Source organism: Haliotis cracherodii, unplaced genomic scaffold (assembly GCF_022045235.1).
Source record: "Haliotis cracherodii isolate W230 unplaced genomic scaffold, xgHalCrac1.p SCAF_11, whole genome shotgun sequence".
Classification (NCBI taxonomy): Eukaryota; Metazoa; Mollusca; class Gastropoda; order Lepetellida; family Haliotidae; genus Haliotis; species Haliotis cracherodii.
The window spans coordinates 3,586,441-3,606,512 of NW_027266266.1; the positions used below are offsets into that span (position 1 = coordinate 3,586,441).

The 20,072-nt window shown below is 39.9% G+C and overlaps 3 protein-coding genes across 3 annotated transcripts in view; 1 reads left to right on the plus strand and 2 right to left on the minus strand.

The window, feature by feature from the left end:
• Positions 1-2,848: 2,848 nt before the first annotated feature.
• LOC139456113 (BTB/POZ domain-containing adapter for CUL3-mediated RhoA degradation protein 3-like) lies at positions 2,849-9,267 on the minus strand. Its single transcript, XM_071237644.1, has 5 exons — positions 8,883-9,267; positions 8,036-8,292; positions 7,640-7,692; positions 6,740-6,938; positions 2,849-6,158 (listed from the first exon to the last, which is right to left on the minus strand). The coding sequence occupies exons 1-5, from the start codon at positions 9,049-9,051 to the stop codon at positions 5,970-5,972; spliced, it is 867 nt and encodes a 288-aa protein (XP_071093745.1). The 5' UTR covers positions 9,052-9,267; the 3' UTR covers positions 2,849-5,969.
• A 447-nt stretch (positions 9,268-9,714) lies between these two features.
• On the plus strand, positions 9,715-14,713 carry LOC139455244 (intraflagellar transport protein 20 homolog). Its single transcript, XM_071236792.1, has 4 exons — positions 9,715-9,846; positions 12,751-12,836; positions 13,885-13,988; positions 14,540-14,713. The coding sequence occupies exons 1-4, from the start codon at positions 9,720-9,722 to the stop codon at positions 14,619-14,621; spliced, it is 399 nt and encodes a 132-aa protein (XP_071092893.1). The 5' UTR covers positions 9,715-9,719; the 3' UTR covers positions 14,622-14,713.
• A 1,001-nt stretch (positions 14,714-15,714) lies between these two features.
• The window catches only part of LOC139456114 (stalled ribosome sensor GCN1-like), a 64,895-nt gene continuing 60,537 nt past the window's right edge, over positions 15,715-20,072 (minus strand). The window contains exons 48-51 of the mRNA XM_071237646.1: positions 19,508-19,656; positions 19,080-19,181; positions 18,330-18,548; positions 15,715-17,133 (exon numbers count right to left, since the gene is read on the minus strand). Coding sequence (XP_071093747.1) covers positions 17,002-17,133; positions 18,330-18,548; positions 19,080-19,181; positions 19,508-19,656 — 602 coding nt within the window. The 3' untranslated portion in view covers positions 15,715-17,001. The remainder of the gene's footprint in view (positions 17,134-18,329; positions 18,549-19,079; positions 19,182-19,507; positions 19,657-20,072) is intronic.

Genomic DNA, 20,072 nt, shown 5'->3' on the forward strand with positions numbered 1-20,072 from the left:
ATCACGCCTCCTAATTCTTTATACTGAGGTCGGATCAATTAATGTTCTTGTTTTGAGGACAAGACAACCTTACCTTTTTAAAAGAAACAAGAGAATTATGAAAATCGTTTCTAATTGAAAATATGCTTCAAATATTCCTTTTGTAAAACACGTTTACATCAAGAGAATTATTGTATCCAAATCAGCCAACAGTTCTTTTAATTTGATTAATACATCTTGACACATCGACCAATAACTCACTACAACATCCAATTATATTGGTCTGGGCTTAAGAATGTGGTCAATCAAAACATAACCATATCTCAACATAGTCTGGTTTTATTCATGTGTTTATTTCCGTACTGAGGAGGCCGAAGGCCTATGGTCTAAGGTCGATTTATAAAAAGAAAGTGACATTACTCTTCAATGTCATTCAAGCGCACGCGTGAAAAGTACATTCTTCTTTTTTAATACATATGTAGCGTCCAGTTTCAATAAATATATCTTGTGAGGTTGTAGTGTTTCAGATATGTGTATTATCCCCTGTTCTGTGGGGATTCCGTGTTAGAACTGACCCCTCTGTTGTCGTAAGAGCAGACTCGGGTGGTCAGGCTCGGTGACTTGAAAGATGTGGGGTCGTTTGAGGCAATGGAGTGGTTCTCTAGTCTATATTATTTTTATTTTTATTTTTTACAGCTTGAAAATGTGTGACCGTGTAGTTTAACCATTAGCTCACTGAACAAATTCCATCAATCAATAGTTTGTTTAATACTCGAGTCAAGAAGGGTTGAAGACTACCTCTTATCATCCAAAACTGGCTCCCACAGGAGATATCGCTTGGATGAGATCAAGCGATATCTACACTGTAGATATCGCTGCAATGAAATTACATCACAATGCTTTGCAGACCATTGTGACATCACTGGTTATCATGACGACACAATCAAATGACATCACTGATGGCTCTGCTACTGAAGCTGTAAGCAGTACCATTTTACAGTGAAGACACTGCTAATTACTGTCTACAAATTGAAAAAGTTGGAAGAATGATGTTGGATGATAAATAAAATCTCACCCTCGTGTCTTTTGACATCAAATATATCAACACTCGTTGATAAAAGTGGCAAAAATCCTCGGCAAGCCTCGGAATTTTTCCACTTTTTTCAACTCGTGTTGATATATTTGATGTCAAAAGACACTCGGGTGAGATTCTCTATATAGCAAATATGCCCTTATGACAGTAGATTTCTTGACACAAAAGTTTAAACTCCTATTTGTAGGAGTCGCTGTAATTTTGGTGTAAAAGGAACAGAAACCGGTTCTCGTTACAGGAATTTTTCTCATACTGACTGGCGTTGATTAATTCCTACCTTCTATATAGTATTAACATGGCGAAAATGGACAAAGTTTAACAAATATTTTATCACGTTAAATGCCATATATTAAGAATTGGAAATTTTGAAATAAGGGAATATTACAACTAACGACCACGTTCCATTATCTTTAGACTGCCAAGGGTCAACCAGATGACGCATGTCGGACAGGGCTCGCATCTCTCATGGTGCTGGTCAGATAGAGTTAGGCAAACAAATATAGGACGTTAATTTTTTTATCATCCACCCTTATCAAATCACACGTACCACATATACCTTCGTGGCATGCTAGGAACTGGTAAGCTATCATTCTTACTAAAGTTCACTCCGAAACACCTTTATCATCAATGCCTCGGTCAAACTAAATTATATAATTATGTCTTGGTAGCGCCACTAAAGTTCGCAATAACAACTTTAATAGTGGTTCCTCTGCCAAGCGAGCTGATTCCCCAACTGTCGTTTTAATATCAGGGAGAATTTCACTTCGTCTTCCTCGCGGGGCAGGTGCTTGCTGACTGAAAACGTACTTGAACAACAAGCCAACACGGACTGTTATCGACGACTCCTCCACGGCAAAAATCGTATCCAACCTGCAAGATTTGTTTGTTTGTTGAACGCCGCACTCAGCAATATTCCAGCTATATGGCGGTGGTCTGTGTAAATAATCGAGTCTGGACCAAACAATCCAGTAATTGATATCATAAGCATCGATCCACGCAATTGAGATCGATGACATGCATCAACCAAGTCAGCGAGCCTGACCACCCGATCCCGTTAGTCGCCTCTTACGACAAGCATAGTCGCCTTTTACAAAAGCATGGGTTGCTGAAGACCTCTTCTACCCCAGATCTTCACGGGTCCCAACCTGCACGAAGACTCGTCCCCCGGTCGATGAATGTAATGTGCGAACATACGACAAGCCAATCAGAATGCGCGAATGACTTGAAGTACTTCGACAAACGAATCCCTCAGGAATATTGTTTTGATTTTCCATATGTCTTGCATTTGATATATAACCAAGATACAGGTAATGTGTTCGGTCATACTTTATAATACTATAAGTCCCGATTTGTTTTCAATAGCATTTGGAATATATATATTATATAACGAGTTGACGATTCTTTCAGCTATGCCCGTTTACGCTTACACAGAACCCAGTCGCAGAAAAGGTGGTCACGAATGGGAATTCCAACAGGGCTGTGTGATGAATGAATCCGGTTTTCTTACAAAGTTCAATCAAGAAACTTAAAGGGAAACTAAACTTCATGTGGGCTGGGAATAACACACACCTTGTGGGGAACTGGGGAATAACAGGTCCGATCACTCTAAGGTTTGTGGTAAGACACATTTGGATGAGGTGGTGAGACTCGGTTGACTGTGTCATGGTGTGTGGGACTTGATTTTTCCATGCCATGCTGATGCAGCAGGAACAACACCAACAGCAGTGTCAAACAAACAAACACCTTTTACATAAGAAATTTATTCATAATGGCAAACAAATATAAATTATTTCTTATGACAGAACAATTTCCTTTGACAATTATTTGACTCAAAAAAAGGAAATCAAGCCTTGGCTGCTAGTTACTGCGTCTTCATCAATGTGATCAGTCAAACGCTTTCTCATGTTCACCCTTGGCCAACTCTCAGAAGTTTACAACAGATTCAGAACGTCATCATCGTCAGTGGAGAGATCTTCTTGAGAGGACAGATCTTCTTGAGAGGACACAGCTGACATTTCACCAGGATAAAGCATTAATAACTTCCATGAACAGAGTTTGACAAATTTGGAAGACATGACTTGAGAAGTGTACAGTGGTGCTCGTTAAGTTACACATTCACTGGAACATGTTTTCCTCATCAATATTGTATACAAAAGGTTGCTATGCAATGATTCATCAAGGTAATGATGACACGTGGTGGTGGAAGCACTGATCCCATCTATCTGGAGATACTAACTTCAGGGAAAAACCTTCAAAAACAGCGTCTTGTGAATCTAGCTGTTTACATTCGCTCATCCGGGGCAGTAGAGCATAATGATTTTCAGATGTCTAAAATATCCTGCATCTAAAGCCAAAGCTATATCCAGAAATGCCAACCCCATATTAGGCAATTAGGTAATTAGGAATCTGTGGAAGAATAACTAGGGGGGTTGGGGGGATTTAAAGAGAGAATGACTGCACCCCTTCCTCTGAACCTGCCAGTGGATAACGCCTGCAGCCAGGTCAATAACTAGTTTCAATTTCTTATAGTGAATGGTTTTGTTCAAAATATCCCAGTGGTTGGCATCAATAAATATCAAGAGGGTGTGTGATGTTTATGCAGAATTTAAAGTTTTCATGTGTTGATAGGCATCAAGTACTGTACAGAAGTTTAGAAGTGTTATCACACTTGAGTCATGATACGCGATGTATCACATCTCTTAAATTCTTCAGTTATCATTTTCTTTTGTGAAAACTGGTGAATTATTAACTTGAATAGTTATCATGAATATTGCAAAACTTAGTAAGTATTACTTTTGAAAATCACTTGAGAATACAATCATTAATTGGTGTATGGGTAGGTGTACTGGGTATCACAGTGTCAGGTGTACATTCACTGTGTCTTAATACACACAGTCTTGTGATACCCCTTCACTCTACTGTCAGTTTCATTTGGGAGGAGTTACGCAGGTTCCTACTGTCATGAGACCTACAACTGCAGTGTGGTGTGGATAGACATGGATCATTGTCAGGGTGGACCATATCAGAATGATCATTATCAGGGTGGACCATTATGAGGATGGACTATTATCAAAAGAATCATTATCAAGGAGGATCATTATCAGGCTGGATCATTATCAGGGAGGACCATTATCAAGTAGGTATATTGTCCGGGTGGATCATTATCAGGGAGGACCATTATCAAGTAGGATTATTGTCCGGGTGGATCATTATCAGGGGGGACCATTATCAAGTAGGATTATTGTCCGGGTGGATCATTATCAAGGAGGACCATTATGAGGATGGACTATTATCAAAAGAATCATTATCAGGGTGGATCATTATCAGATGGACCATTGTCAGGGTGGACCACTGTCAGGAGGATCATTATCAGGGTGGACCATTATCAGGGTGGACCACTGTCAGGAGGATCATTATCAGGCTGGATCATTATCAGGGAGGACCATTATCAAGTAGGGTTATTGTCCGGGTGGATCATTATCAGGGAGGACCATTATCAAGTAGGATTATTGTCCGGGTGGATCATTATCAGGGAGGACCATTATGAGGATGGACTATTATCAAAAGAATCATTATCAGGGTGGATCATTATCAGATGGACCATTGTCAGGGTGGACCATTATCAGGGTGGACCACTGTCAGGAGGATCATTATCAGGCTGGATCATTATCAGGGAGGACCATTATCAAGGAGGATTATTGTCCGGGTGGATCATTATCAGGGAGCACCATTATCAAGTAGGATTATTGTCCGGGTGGATCATTATCAGGGAGGACCATTATCAAGGAGGATTATTGTCCAGGTGGATCATTATCAGGGAGGACCATAATCAAGTAGGATTATTGTCCGGGTGGATCATTATCAGGGAGGACCATTATCATATCAAGTAGGATTATTGTCCGGGTGGATCATTATCAGGGAGGGCCATTATCAAGGAGGATTATTGTCCGGGTGGATCATTATCAGGGAGGACCATTATCAAGGAGGATTATTGTCTGGGTGGCTCATTATCAGGGAGGACCATTATCAAGTAGGATTATTGCCTGGGTGGATCTTGCATTCCAACTATGATGCCCAGCACATCCTGGCACACATGATTCTGTACAGAGATTGCAGAGTGCAAATCCTCATTCTTCCGTGACAAATAACCACTTATCATTACCAAAGAGCTCCCACTGAACATATCATATTCTAGGCAAAAACTATAAACCCAATTAACAGTAAATCCTAACACTGGTCACCACACTAGTACCGTGTTCATCAAGTTCATCATGTCCATGGTCGATCCTAGCAGTCAGGTAACACGTGTCTATGTAAAGCTATTGTGCTTCCATTGCACATGGAGATGGTATCAGCTGTTTAGTAAGGTTTCAAATATTGTAAGACATGGCGAAAAATGTATCTATTTTCTCAACAGCTATCACAATATGTCACAATGTCCTAGCATGTGTGATGAGTGATGGGTTTCTCAAGCGGAGTAAGTTTGTCCAAGTACTGAAGCATTATGATCAACTTCCAACCTGACACCACAAAACCGCAAATAAATAATTCAAAACAGCTGAATTTATCACAAGTACTTAATGCCAATATTAAAAAATTCTTATCCCCAATTAGCTTACTGAAATTAGTTACAATATTGGCATTAAGCGTACGGTCACATGCATAGCAGTGCAGCATTATCAATATGATAACACTGGTGTGCTTTCTTAGGCCTGCAGTTGATACCAGCTTGAATAAATATGAATGCTGTTTATCTGACAAGCATGGTGGACCTGTCTGCATATCACATCAGCACTAGACTATATCATGCATGTAGTGCTGAGTTATCTCCCCTCGCTGTCCATGGAATTGACATTCCTGACCTGTGATTTGAGCACATGTCATAATACTTGGCACTTCATTTTCTACGGAGCTTATCAACCAAATCCAGCTTTTCATCCATATCCTCGTCGCTATGGTAACCGTTACCCCCGACAGTGTATCCCCTTGTAGCTTGCAGAAGTTCAGCATCCGGTCCTTTGTCTCTGTGTTCGTACAATAATACATTCAACGTGTCCTCGTATATCCTGGCCTCTGGGAACTCAACCTGGAAAACATTCAACAACTTGCTGAATGACTGGCAGCAATGGGAGGGCATGGAATTGCTCAGGGAGTGAATAATACTTATCATGCTTCTTGCTAGTTACCATGGTTAAATCTGTGAACCAATGAACAGGCAATGTGAATGAGTGTCCATCATTTTCAAGCTAGAGGATGGTGGTTTGTAAATAATAAACAGTGGTTGACGTGATGAGCAATTTCCCACATTGAGGGGCTATGTTCATACAAACCTAACCTAGTCATCGAGCCAGAAACTTCATCCAATTTAACTGCTTTTACATGCTGGAAACCTGGTCTAACCTGGATCCGGGTGAGACAATGTCAAAATGTGTATTTGTACAGAAAAAGCTCAAAATTGTTTCGGTAAAGGTGATTTATTTTGCGTATTTTAACCCATAGCTTTTCTGGAGCTCTGATATGATTACTTTCACAACATTTTCTAATAGGTAAGCTCATTTCTTTAATCAAACAGATCCTGGGATAAAAACAGACCCTTATATCTGTCTCTACCTATTTGTTTTGGGGCTTGATATGAATGTGGGTATTAGAATTATGAAGTGGACATACCTTTGTGTGTTTCTTGTCTGTGCCATACACGATGGACGTGCAGCACACCTCGGCAATCTTCTGTCCATGTCCATAGTAGGACCAGCAGCAGATCTCGCTGCTGCCGATGACGTCTTTGATGAAGAGGATCCTTCCATTAAAGCGGAGCGACAACTTGTCAAACAGCTCTAGGTTCTTGAGTAAATTGTCGTCAGAATTGCTGAAACATACAGCCTAAATCTATGACAAATTCTGCCATTTCAATTTACACCATGGAGAAAAAACACTAAATTAGGAAACACAAGGTTTCAACACTTTTCATTTTGTACCCTTGTTAAAGAGAAAATGTTATCTTTTGCGATCTGGAAAAGTCACAGATCTCCACTTCCACAAATTACAATTTTTTTTACTATGATTACTGGTTGACTGTAGTCCAATGCCAGTGTTAGCAATATTTAAGCTCTATAAATATTCATATTCTATCACAGGCAAACCAGTGGTTGATAGCATAAACCATACTGCTGCATATGATAAAACAAATAAGAAAAGCCACATTTTTCAACGCCCAAAAAGGGTTTGTAATTAACATAAGTCCACTGGTCTGAAACCAGTAAAATTGAGGACTGGTGACATTTCCTTGTGGACTACCAGTTTTACCATTAGACAGACAGATTTATTTCTTATATGTGCCATAAGGCCAATAGTTTAATGACATTTTGTTGTACGAAAATTTCAATATTAGGTTTTACCCTTGATAGATGGCAACTCTGTAGCATGTCATTTTTGTGGTCAAGTGAAAATGGAAGTTCATTTCTCACTCTGCTAAAGCATGGTTTCAGTCTGGCTACAAGCAGAGTGAACTAGGGACCTCTTCTTTCCCTGAACCCCCATCATCCTGTATACATGTTGCACATTGCTTACCTAGTGTAGGAATACTTGTTGTTATGTCTGTTGCAGATCAGTTTCACAACTGGCTGAAAAATGAAAAACACAAACTCACAGTTATAATGTTTCTGTTATTTCTATATGGGGGGACACAAAAATTGGACTTTGCACATTCTACTGATGTGAGTAATCGAACCTGGGTCTTCAGTGTGATGAGAGAATGCTTTACATCTAGGTTACCACACTGCCCCGAAATACCATTGTATGTCATGTAGACAGCAAGAGCAGCAAAGATATTTTACTTAAAGACAAATTTGTCACATGTTTCAAAAGCATGTACACTATTTCACACATTGTGGGATAAACAACACATGTAACTTATAAAAATACTTAAACCACAAAGCTATTCTACCACCCCTGTAACTCTCGTACCTTCATAGTTGATGACACCAGTTGTTGTTCTTCTCGTGTTGATGTTATCAGGGGCACCTTGCAAATCGGTTCTAGTTCTTCTTTTTTCTTGAGGGCAGCTTCAATTAACTTGACGAGATCCTGTACAAGGTAATACTTGGCTTCTTGAAGCAGTTCAAACAATTCCCTGCGGTTCTCTGGAAGTGGAAGGGTTCCATCGCGCAGGAAGTTAAGGATTGTACCGAAGTGCTTCCCACATCTGTCAATGAGGATCCAGCCTGAAACATAACGAATCATTTGAAAGGGTTCTTCTACATCATGTACATCACAAGTAATGCTTCTTGGATTACAAGATTTTCCTATGCTGTCTGATACAGTGATAACACAGAGCCTGCCTGTTGTGTAAAGCAATGTTTAGAGAAAGAGTTTGATTTATCACTGTTTGAAATAGATGGGGTAAATATGGTAAAAGCTCAAGCTTCATAAGAAGCAAATGAGTGAACTTTTTTTAAACTCACAACCAATGAGGTGATGAAGGTTCAATGTCAAGGCAAATCTGGGATTCGAACCCACTCAGTATGACTTTGGCTAAGGGGCACTACTCTACATGGCAAACTGCAGCAACTTTTATGAAAAAGGCCACACATACCTCCAAAACATTCATGAACGACATAAATAGATACTTAAACATTCAGTAACAGAAACAATCATCAGGACCGGTTCTCCAAATGTTGATTACAGAACCACGATGACAAGGGTCCTTTCAAAAACAAAACATACAAATAAAATTAAATTTGAACGCTCATAATCAATGTCAAATCAGAAACACAACTTTCGTCTGTTCAATTATTTGCTCTTAGATGCTTACCCTCAGAGTCCGTCAGCACTTCCATTCGTCCACTAAACATTGCTCTGAGCATTGTGTCATGCTTTGTTAGTGTCCCAATCGTCGTGTAGTGCAGCGAGCCGCCGACATTTAACTTCACATATTTTGAAGTGTTCCCTTTGATGACCGTTTTGTGGGAGTCGCCCGACATAGTAGATGGAACAGCCCAGTCCACTGGGCGAATGTTTGGGGAGAAAATTGTTCTGTTCGGTGTCTACGATGACATAAAACGTATGTTCCGCCGGGCAATGAACAAATTCTGAATGTTTTCTAAAGAGTCCAAACTTAAATAGGCGTTTCTAAATATAGATACGGCAAAGAAAGTGTCATGATATATACTGGCTGCAAATGACGTCAACTTGTTCTATTTCCGGATACTTGCCGATATCGTTAGTTTCGAATTTACATTGATTGCCGTTGTCTGCTAACACAGAAATGAATTAACCCCAAGAACTGAAACTAAATACATGGTTACAACATAATTTAATGATAGTTTGGATCAGCAAATTCACCACGTCTAGATCTATTTATAGATTGCGATACGTTGTACGGCTACAAATAATGGGTCTGAGCATATATCTTTTCAAAAGGGGAAAACTAAAACGAATCATATCTCTTTGTATAAATTATGATAGATCACAAAAATGTAAATGGTTCATTGTAATTAACTAATCGTAATTTCATAGTATTTTCCGAATACAACACCAGTATCTTATTTCGTATAATTCATAATTCTGTATATACGTATTTTCGTTTCATGTTCGATTCCGTACGAGTAGTGTCTTTTTGTTTACGTCGTTGCTACATTCCATAAGCAAAATGGCGGACGAAGCACTTGCAAGGGCTGGGCTTCATTTTGATGAACTGAACAAGATTAGAGTTTTAGAGCCTGAAGTCGCACAACAAACTGTTGAATTGAAGGAAGAATGCAAAGACTTTGTCGACAGTAAGATGAGGGTTATTTTTCTCTGTGGATGACATGATATCTTTAATTATTTATTTGTAAACAAACCTGTTCTCATTCAACAAATCGTCAGTATCTAGTGTTGAGGAACACGTTAGTCTCTTTAATCAACGGTAAAACATGTATACATGCGTATATATCATGGGTGTATGTAAATTCGTAACCCAAACGAATTCGTACCCCTAGAAATGAGAGATTTCGTACTCCAAATCGAAAGTATTTTCGTAATAAGCAATGAATTACTCTATATGAAATAAATATTTAGATTTAGATACTTTAATTGCGTATGGGCAATATTTTATTTGAACAAGAAAAACAGAAATTTATCTGCTGATGGAAACTAATCTTCAAGAAAACAGTGTTTCAATTGACAATTACTGACGGGTTCTTTGATCCCAGTAGCTGTTGAGACGGTTGGTTGGTTTGTTGTTTGAAGCCGCACTCAGCAATATTCCATCTATATGAGGTTGTTTTGTAAATAATCGAATCTGGACCAGACAATCCAGTGATATATATCATGAGTGTTGATCCACGCGGTTGGGACCAATGACATGCATCAATCAATCAGCGAGCCTGACCACCTGATCCCGTTGGTCGCCTCTTACGACAAGCATAGTCGCCTTTTATGGCAAGCACGTGCTGCTGGAGACCTATTCTACCCCGGATCTTCACTGGTTGTAGTTGGAGATGTTTAGTAGTAATAATACCAGTTGTAGGTACATGATATGATGATTTCATGGTGATAAATTTGTTTTATGAAATCTCAAAAACGTCTGTTTTGTCCTCTTTCCCTATGAGATATATGGACTGCTCTACTGTGACATACCACTCGTTATAGTGGAGGAAATCGTGATAAACATGGCCGTTGTAAAAGAAAAGTATATTTGGAACCCTATAATCCAATGATAATATTGTCTTATACACGTTATAAATGAATATAAGATGGTTGGAAGTTGGAACCATAATTCAATGATAATATTGTCTTATTAATGAAATCAAAATAGGGTTAGGCCATAATAAATTAATTGATTGACTCACGACGAAAACCCCCTGACAGATTCATGTTATTTGTCCATGTGAAATGTTCAGAGCCCTTTAACATTACCAGTCAAACAGCCATTTCATGTTTATGACATGCCGTAAATTGGTTCACAATCGACTCCCAGTGTGTGCCTGCCTGCCTATCATCTGCTTGCTGTCAAGATGATGCTCTTGTGGAACTTGACAAGTCAACGTCAATTGAGGATATATTCATAAACGCAAGAGTACAAGCTGGGGCAAGGAAAACGACACTGATCAGTGTCACGACCTTGGGTGGATTGTTGTGGTCCCTCTCGGCAGTGGGTGATTTTACATAGTGCTTTAATTACTTTCGCGGAGGTCGCGGGTGACAGCACAGCCACGGTGATTGAATTAATTAGTATCAAGCGCTTCACTGAGTACTGCGGACCGCACCGTCTCGCGTACAAGAGACGGCAGAGCCGTCACGCGTACATGTTACGTCTGCGACTGCTGATACGTCCGACTTCTTCTGTTGGGGAATGTGTGGCATTTGTGGGTCCATACATTTGAAGGGGAGTGTGAAAACAGATACAACAAATGCCAAGTTGTGGATGCTTTTAAATTACTGATGTCAGTGTGTTGGACTTTAAGCTGAAGTATTAAATTGAATCTTCATTACAGCGGAATTGTCATGATTAAATGTTGCAGCCCAGAATGGGAAATGATTCTTCTCTGTTTGTATATTTCAATAAAATAAAGACAAAAACCAATTCAAATTTTGAAATCAATGTTTTTTTATTATCTTTATTATTTCAGTCATCTATTGTTATTACCAAGATGTTCAGTCTTCAACTTGACAACTTTAATAAAAAAATAAAATCCTCCCCACTTTTGAAAAAAAGCAGATGATAATCTAGCAATGAATTTATTATGGCCGCAACCCTATATCATGACACATGATGTGTTATATGGTATTTGATATGTGCCAAATCTAACGTACCGGTAATGAAACATTGATATCCCATGATAGTGATGATACTTGGCATTTTAACCTTTTTATGGATACACAGAATGTGAAGGTGTTGCCCCTGTGTCAGTGGACATTTGCCATTTTGGTAAACCTTCGACATACTTTCAGTGGTGTGAAGGAATGCAATCAGATTGTTTGGGTTCTTTTAGACACTTAACCATTTGACACACCTTGTGTGGATTCCGGGCAACCAATACTTGTCGTTATAAATACGTGTTCACTAAATGGATTGGTTGGACTTGATAAATTGCATGTCATCATACCTGACCTGGGATGTTGCTCATGATATCAATCCCTAGTTTGCCTCAGCCGGACTAGATTATTAACAGGCAGCCATCCTATAGCTTGAGTATTGCTTATGCATGACACCATATGTGTTGTAAAACAAGAAATAAAAGCATTTTCACTTCAGGAACATCATTAGAAAGTTTAATCAGTGTGTTGATTTCTTTCTTAGAAATATATATTTGAAATAATAATTGCAATGTATTAAAATATGTGATTGCAATCAATGTGAGTTACAAAATACCTTGCCACATCTCTTTGTCTTATAGATTGTTAAATTGAGTGGACTATTAACAAAAGCAACACATATTCTTTATTTGTTCAGATCGACGGTAATTCTGATTATCTATTTTTTAGGCAACATTGATGCCCACTGATGCCTATTTGGGATATTGTTATCAAGATTTGCATGGGACCGAAAAATATGTCTGTGATTGCCTCATTTTGCCCCTGGATATGCTCTCAATAATGTGTATTAGTACCATGTCCTGATAAGTATTAGGACCACCCATCCTGTATGGTGTTGCAGGAAGTGTTTCTTTTTACTAATTCGTAATATTTACTTTTAGAAATTGCGGATTTCCAGAAGATAGTAAGCGGCTTCATTGAAGTTGTGGATGGTGTTGCCACTGAAGTGGAGAAGGAAAAGATGAAGGTATGTCGCATCAGGGAATCACATTTCCATTAGTGTACAAGCCTGGACTGAAACATGAAGCACTACGCTGTGGATCCTTTCACACTTCTCAGCATTTTGTTTCATGATTATTGTGTATCAACCTTCGTTGAACAGTGTTCTTGTCATTCAACTTCAGGTGTATGATCATGCTTGAAGTTATTTAATTTCTTTGCCAAATCCTGTTTTATATTGTTGAAAGTATCTTCGTGGTATATAAACAAAGTTCTTGTTATCAACTGCTCCTACTATATATGCTGTCTACACCATGTCATCAATCAGTGGTCGCTTTCCATTGAGTGATGTCGTGGTCTAGTGGATAGCGTGTCTTTCCGGAGAGTGAAAGGTCCGGGGTTCAATCCCCGGCTGCGTCATACCAAGACATTAAAAGATGATACTTGTTGTTACCCTGTCTGGCACCCTTCAGGACATGGACTGTTTGGCTCGGAGTAAGTGTAGTGTGTCTGAGTGAGGTATTCATGTTAAACTGCAGCATGGTATCTCAGTTGGCTAGCACTATAAAATCGGCATTAGTCTGGACTAGTACAAGTGCACACACGCACGTCACTATATCAGTGCAATAACCTTCGAAGCGAAGTTAAACCCTATTTCTCCTCACCATTGACTGATGGCACTCTCATGCATCAGTGGTTACCTGTATACCCGGTAGTACATGTAGTATATCCTAACAAGATCTTTCTACTTATTGCTCTGACCCGTCAAGATCCGGGGTAGAATAGGTCTTCAGCAACCCATGCTTGCCGTAAAAGGCGACTAACAGGATGGGGTGGTCAGACTCACTGACTTGGTTGATGCATGTCATTGTATCTCAATTGTGTGGATTGATGCGCATGACATCAATCACTGGATTGTTTGGTCCAGACTTGATTATTTACAGACCTCCTTCATATAGCTGGAATATTGCTGAGTGCAGCGTTAAACAACAAACAAAACTTACTGTTCTTCACACGTGTTTGCAAGGACAGACTATGCAGGTTACATTCCTGACATTGTTCATGTTTTGTTGCAGGCAATTGGTGCCCGAAATCTCCTCAAGTCAATCGCTAAGCAACGAGAAGCTCAGCAGCTGCAGCTGGTTGCACTCATCACAGAGAGGAAGATGCAGCTGGAGAGGTCAGTTACCATGGTTACAACTGCACAAAAAGAGGAAGTGGGCCAATTCACAGTTAGATTCAAGTCATTAAAAGTACTCCCGTGTCTTGTCTGCTATCTCAAGTTGCTGCTTCACCAAGGCTTCTAATTACATCATCTAGATCTTGGTAATATTTCAATAAATGTTTTTTTCCAATTGTACAGTGAGGGGATTTAAGCTGGGTTCTGTTCCACTGTTCCCATACTTTAACATCAACATCAACTGTCGTAGCGCTAGTCACTTTGTGGAACCCTGGTTCTTAGGAGGAAGCTTAACCATCAGTCTACCTGGCTGCGAAACACACTGACATTCCTGCTCAGTCTTTCTGATAACCAGATGCCCATGCCACACATACAAGACCTCTCAGTACAAAATTAGCAAGACAACTTTTCATGGAGTGAAAATAATTAGTATTCCAAGATAAGAAATGGTTTGAAGCCACCACTTTTATGTCACCTCAGCAGTATTTCAGTATATAGTCATGGGAGATAAGGCATCTACTGTCCTGCTCATGTCAAGTGTTTTGTTCCAGATTACGGATCCAGTATGACGCCTTACAGAAAGCAGAGGGAGAACAGAATGAGTTCATTGAGCAGCTGATTCTCCAGAAGTGACCTTAATGTTCCCCAGTTCTTGTCCGTCCAAACATATCTGTCCTTGTACATAAGAGATGCATCATTTATTTATTAAAGAAATTACTTCATCAGTTTTTGTGTACTTGATGTTTTCTAAAACAGCTGATAGTGACTTTCCTGAGTCAGTTGACATGATTCTGCTACATAGGAGTTGTAGTGCAGATAAGGGACTGTATATTACAATCTGGGACTGGGGACTTCGATGTCCTTGAAAAAATAAGTTTGCTTACTTTTACACACACAAAATTGATCACAAGACAAGCTGGATATTCTGAAAGATAAGTGTTGGGGAAAAACAACTGTTTGGCGCCTTTCAGAGAAACAAATTGTATGTCTTGAAAGCAGTGACTGGAAAAAACATATTCTATCTTTTTAGCAGAAAATCACAAGACCCCCGAAATACCAGAATTGGAAATAGTTAGTCTGTAAGCATAGTGAGATATTAATCATGCCAATGTCACATTAGAGGTAATTTCCATGGTAATGTGTTTGGAGACGAGTATTGGTACGTGTTTAAATGTACACCTCACAAGTCACAAATCGGGTGAAGTTAGGCAACATTGGTAGTTGGATGGGTGACTGCTCAGCCTGCTCAGCTCTTGATCACACTGAGGAACTGGCGTGTCTCCTAAGGCAATAGACATAGTTTGATATATGCCTCTGTTCACCCAGCAGTGAATGGGTACCCGGTAGGATGAGATGGTAATGTGACAGTTACCCTTCCATCGCCTCACAGGCTGCTTTTGTTTATAAAAGTAGTCTTGGTTCTCAGGCACCACCCGCATCATCATATAGTCTACCGCATGTATTGTTTTTATTTCCATTTCAAAAAAAATTAAAAAATGCAAATACTTCAAAACAATGCGATCCAATATATCACACAGTTACTTCCCTTTATATGTGCACTGCTTTACTGTGCATCTTGTGTTATGGTCATGGCGGCAATAGGAGTTTGTATGCTTGTTTATGCAGGGAGGCCCCTTCCCAGGTTCATTGTACATTGTATGCCCTGGAGACATAGAGGATGGAATATACATGCACCCTGATTTAACAAACAAGCCAACAATTTGCATAAAGATACAGATGTTTAATTACACATTTTCTCAACATTCCAGCACCATTATACGTGGTGCTGCTGTGCCTGAACATTCACAGGGCACCAAATCTGTGTCACACACAAAATTCTTCCCATTCACGTAGAACTGATACTTTGGATGATAGCAGCTTTCAACACAACACTCTGTGTACACCTTGCAGTTGAAACACGCAGCAATAACCAAGTTAAAAATGTCCTGTCTGATTCTGGTCATACTCATCTCTCCTTGCAAGAATTCAGTAGTATATGTAGATACATCCTCCTAAGTAGGCTGCTATTGATCTTTACATGTCCAAGTTGAAATAAGTCAAGTTCCATTTTCTATATGTGTTATTTATCTTAGTAATTAATAGCCCTGCAAGTTTTCAAATTACAAAGTATGAGAACACCTTTTGACAACCTCTCAAAGATGATCTCATCTGATAATGTACATGTTGAACCTAATGGCCCTGTCTTAATTTACATGAGGGGTCATACCAGCACTGGCAAAGGCAACATCTTAAAATGGCCTTCAGGAAGAAATTCTTCTCTCATTTATTAAGTCTCATAATGAAAAATATGTTTCATGATAATCAAGGTACAAGCAAGTGACTGGTCACAACAAAACAAGGATCATTTAGAACTGACGCTAGCATTGAGTCATGTGACATGTCGCGTGACCACTCAACTGATGACCATTGTTTCCGTGTATTTTTTAAAAGTTAAAGCACAAATATAGCTGGGTGAGAGTCAGTTTAAACAGGACATATATAGTCCAGCATAGCGTCCTGTTCAATGGTAATCTCATGTGAAATCTTTTACTTACCATGAAACAAGAAAAACAAACCAAACATGTAAACAACAAAACAATTGATCCAAAATACATGCAGTGTGATTCTACCCATTTAACAAAACACATTCAGCATTTGAACATGCTTAACAACTTCGCGTTCTTACACCCTAACCTTCATAACCAGCCCATGTTCACCATCAGTCCCCTCACAGCATACTGGTATACAAGTCATCCATGTCATCCCTGTGGAAGGAGTCACAACTTTCTGTGACTCGACAGTCAATACTTTTCAACATATGGTAATTTGGCATCTTCCCTGCCCCTCGCTAGAAGAGTGTCGCTCATTTCAAGTCGTTCTCTGAATCACTCCAAGATGGTACAATGTTAAAACTCCTCATGATTCTTCGGCTACTGTGAAGTGTCATCAGCGTCAGTGTAAGATCCTGGAGGGTAGATGTGGAATGGGTTTGTCACAGTGTCCGTGGGAAGTGCTAGGTGAGGAAGGTGTCGTCGATGTCCTCCTTGCCTCCTTGTTGCTGTTGTCCTGCTAGTTTCTTCAACGTCTTGTTGACCGTTTCCTTCAGGGAGTCCTGCATCCCCGCCTCCAAGCAACTCAGGGCACTCTGCAACAGGAATGCTATAGTGCACAGAGCTGGACAGGGATTCTCAACTTTAACACATACCTTTTGCAAGATGGCAACAAAGATTGCCACAAGCACCTCCTACCATCAAATATGTTCTACAAAGGAAGGTTTTTGGTCTGCTTGTTGTTTAATAGAAGTGTAATCATATGGTCGGTTGGTTGGTTTGTTGTTTAACGCCGCACTCAGCAATATTCCAGTCTGGCGGTCTGTAAATAATCGAGTCTGGACCAGACCATCCAGTGATTATAATTTAATATCATGAGCATCAATCCACTCAATTGGGATTGATGACATGCATCAACCAAGTCAGCGAGCCTGACCACCCGATCCCGTTAGTTGCCTATTACGACTTTTACAGTAATGATATGACAGATTTGTGATGCGATACATATCCAGATACCATGGGTAGGATATGATTCGTATCCCGAATAATACTTCTATTTCATAAGTTAATATTCTTTCAGCAGGTGAATCACAGTTATTATTCACAGGTTTTTACACCAATATAACTTGTAGCATAATGTATCGTGACGGGTTGTAAGTTGATATATTGTATCAGGGGCTTGTATCGGAATACAATACTGTATTACTCTATCGTTACACTCGTATTGCCATGTAGTCCGGACCAGACAAACAAGTGATTGGTATCATGAGCTAGTTGCAGAGCGCACAACATCCCATTTTGATTGGCTCTTTAAACAAGCATGAGGTCCAGGGAACTTCTAAGTGAAGGCAAAATGATACTGCTACACTATTGAGATTAATATAACTGTCATTCACTGTCCATGATGACACAAATTACAACATTATTGTTCTGCCATTTCATAATTTTTTCTCCTTTCCTTAAAACTATAACGGGTATAGATAAACCTACGTGCAACTGAGAATGATGGATTGTGTCCTTCAAGTCCGTCCATCAGGGGCATGGACAGACACAACAAGAAGGAACGGACAGCAATAGACGGTAACCGTTTTAGTCCACTAATCCTTACAGTGATAACATATAGCACAATAATAACCAATGATAATGGCAAAGTTCTACAAGTCCTATTGATACTTTAACTATTGGGCAGTATGGCAAGGAGTCCTGGACTAGTGCCAATTTCTGACGCTAACAGATGTCCTTAGTTCCTAGTAGCTCATTAGTTATTCTGTAGGTAACCATGGCAACTGACCTGCAACACCGCCTCCCCTTCTCTCAAGTGCAGCAGGGCAACCAGGGCGAACTCACTGCTGGCACGGACCATTGTGTTCTTCTCCTTGGTGCCATTGACGAGCGGGGGGATGAGGGGCTTGACCACGGTCTGGGGGAGCGGCTCCCCTCGGGACTGGGCCAGGAACGTTGCCACCCGGCCGACTAGCTGTTTCACATCGTTGGAGTCGTGTTTCATCCCCTGCAAACATCCCCATCCATCCATTATAAACATTATTATTTCGTTAAAAAAACATGTTACTCGCTGGGCCCCCAAAACTCATTCTCATTTTTTGGGCAAAATAATAACAAATGCAAACTATCAATTGCAAGAAGTAAGGTGAAATAGCGTTTAATGTCGCGTCCAAGATTATCGCACTCATATAGTGAGGTGCATGCATGTGCATGCGTGCGCTTGTACTAGTCCGGACTGATGCTGACTTTCAAGTGCTACCCTGAGACACCATGCCACATACATTTAACATGAATACTCCACTCAGACACAGTGTACTGACTCGAACTGACCAGCCCTTGTTTTAGCCAATTAATGCAGGTATCAAAATTACCATCTTTGGTATGACGAAGCCAGGCATCGAACCCTGGACCTTCCGCTTTCCGGGCTGACGCTCTACAACTAGACCCTGGAGGCGGTCATCAATAATAAGATGCTTCTGTAGTGAAGATTGCTTAAAAGCAATTGTAGAGATTTAGAAGATATAAAAGACGCTAATACCTTGATAAGAGCTGCTAGTAGCTCCGGAGTTATCTCCCCTGTCTGACTCTGGTGTTGAAGCATGTAGGCGATCCCTCGAAGTCCACTCTGGCAGATTGGAATCTACAGAACCAGCAACAAATATTACACAAACACAAGGTGCATTTTATTCTATGATCAATACATTTCTTTTCATAAGTATGTTTAAACATAACTCACATAATTAAACTGTGCCTTTATGAATTAAGAACCCTGAACAAACAATTAGTAGGCTCAGTGTACAGCCAACATGAAACTTGAAATCTTGCAAAAATCTAAATTACAATATCTTGTTATTTTATTAGGAATTAGTCCTAAAAATTAATTTTCATGATGCATCTTTGCTGTTAATGAAACAATTGCTTTCATGCCATCTCTTGTAAAACCATCTCCACTGCAAGTGAACTCACTCTGTCGGCACTGGCTAAGTCCATGACGACCTTGGTGACGCTCTTCAGGTACTGTGGGGTGAGGATTTTGTCGGGACATGTCTTGAGAGCCACGCCTAGGGCCACACTTCGACCATGACGCAGTTGCCAATCCAGACTAGCACCAACCTCTGTGACAAATAAGAAATAAACAATCATCATAAACTGTTTGAAGACTTAGACATCATTTGGTCTGTCACTGTCCTGTAAAACATGGCTATCTGTTTGGCTAGTCACTGAACTGAAAACCATAAAATATTATACAATTTGCCTGGCAGGCCTCTGGGATCATTATAAGGTCACATGACCCAACAAATGGTCCAATAATGTTATATGACAGTTCTCTAGCTCGGTGACCTACCCAACAAATAGTCCAACATGACAGTTCTCTAGCTCGGTCACCTACCCAACAAATAGTCCAACATGGCAGTTCTCTTACTGTCACCTACCCAACAAATAGTCTAACATGGCAGTTCTCTAGCTCGGTCACCTCCCCAACAAATAGTCCAACATGGCAGTTCTCTAGCTGTCACCTACCCAACAAATA

Excerpts from the sequence above, each read along its gene's own strand:
- LOC139456113 (XM_071237644.1), bottom strand. The coding sequence starts at position 9,051 with ATGTCGGGCGACTCCCACAAAACGGTCATCAAAGGGAACACTTCAAAA. Across the intron at positions 7,693-8,035 it reads TGGTGTCATCAACTATGAAG|CCAGTTGTGAAACTGATCTG; the intron begins GTACGAGAGTTA and ends TTCATTTTTCAG. Across the intron at positions 6,159-6,739 it reads CAGACAAGAAACACACAAAG|GTTGAGTTCCCAGAGGCCAG; the intron begins GTATGTCCACTT and ends AATGTTTTCCAG.
- LOC139455244 (XM_071236792.1), top strand. The coding sequence starts at position 9,720 with ATGGCGGACGAAGCACTTGCAAGGGCTGGGCTTCATTTTGATGAACTG. Across the intron at positions 12,837-13,884 it reads TGGAGAAGGAAAAGATGAAG|GCAATTGGTGCCCGAAATCT; the intron begins GTATGTCGCATC and ends GTTTTGTTGCAG. Across the intron at positions 13,989-14,539 it reads AGGAAGATGCAGCTGGAGAG|ATTACGGATCCAGTATGACG; the intron begins GTCAGTTACCAT and ends GTTTTGTTCCAG.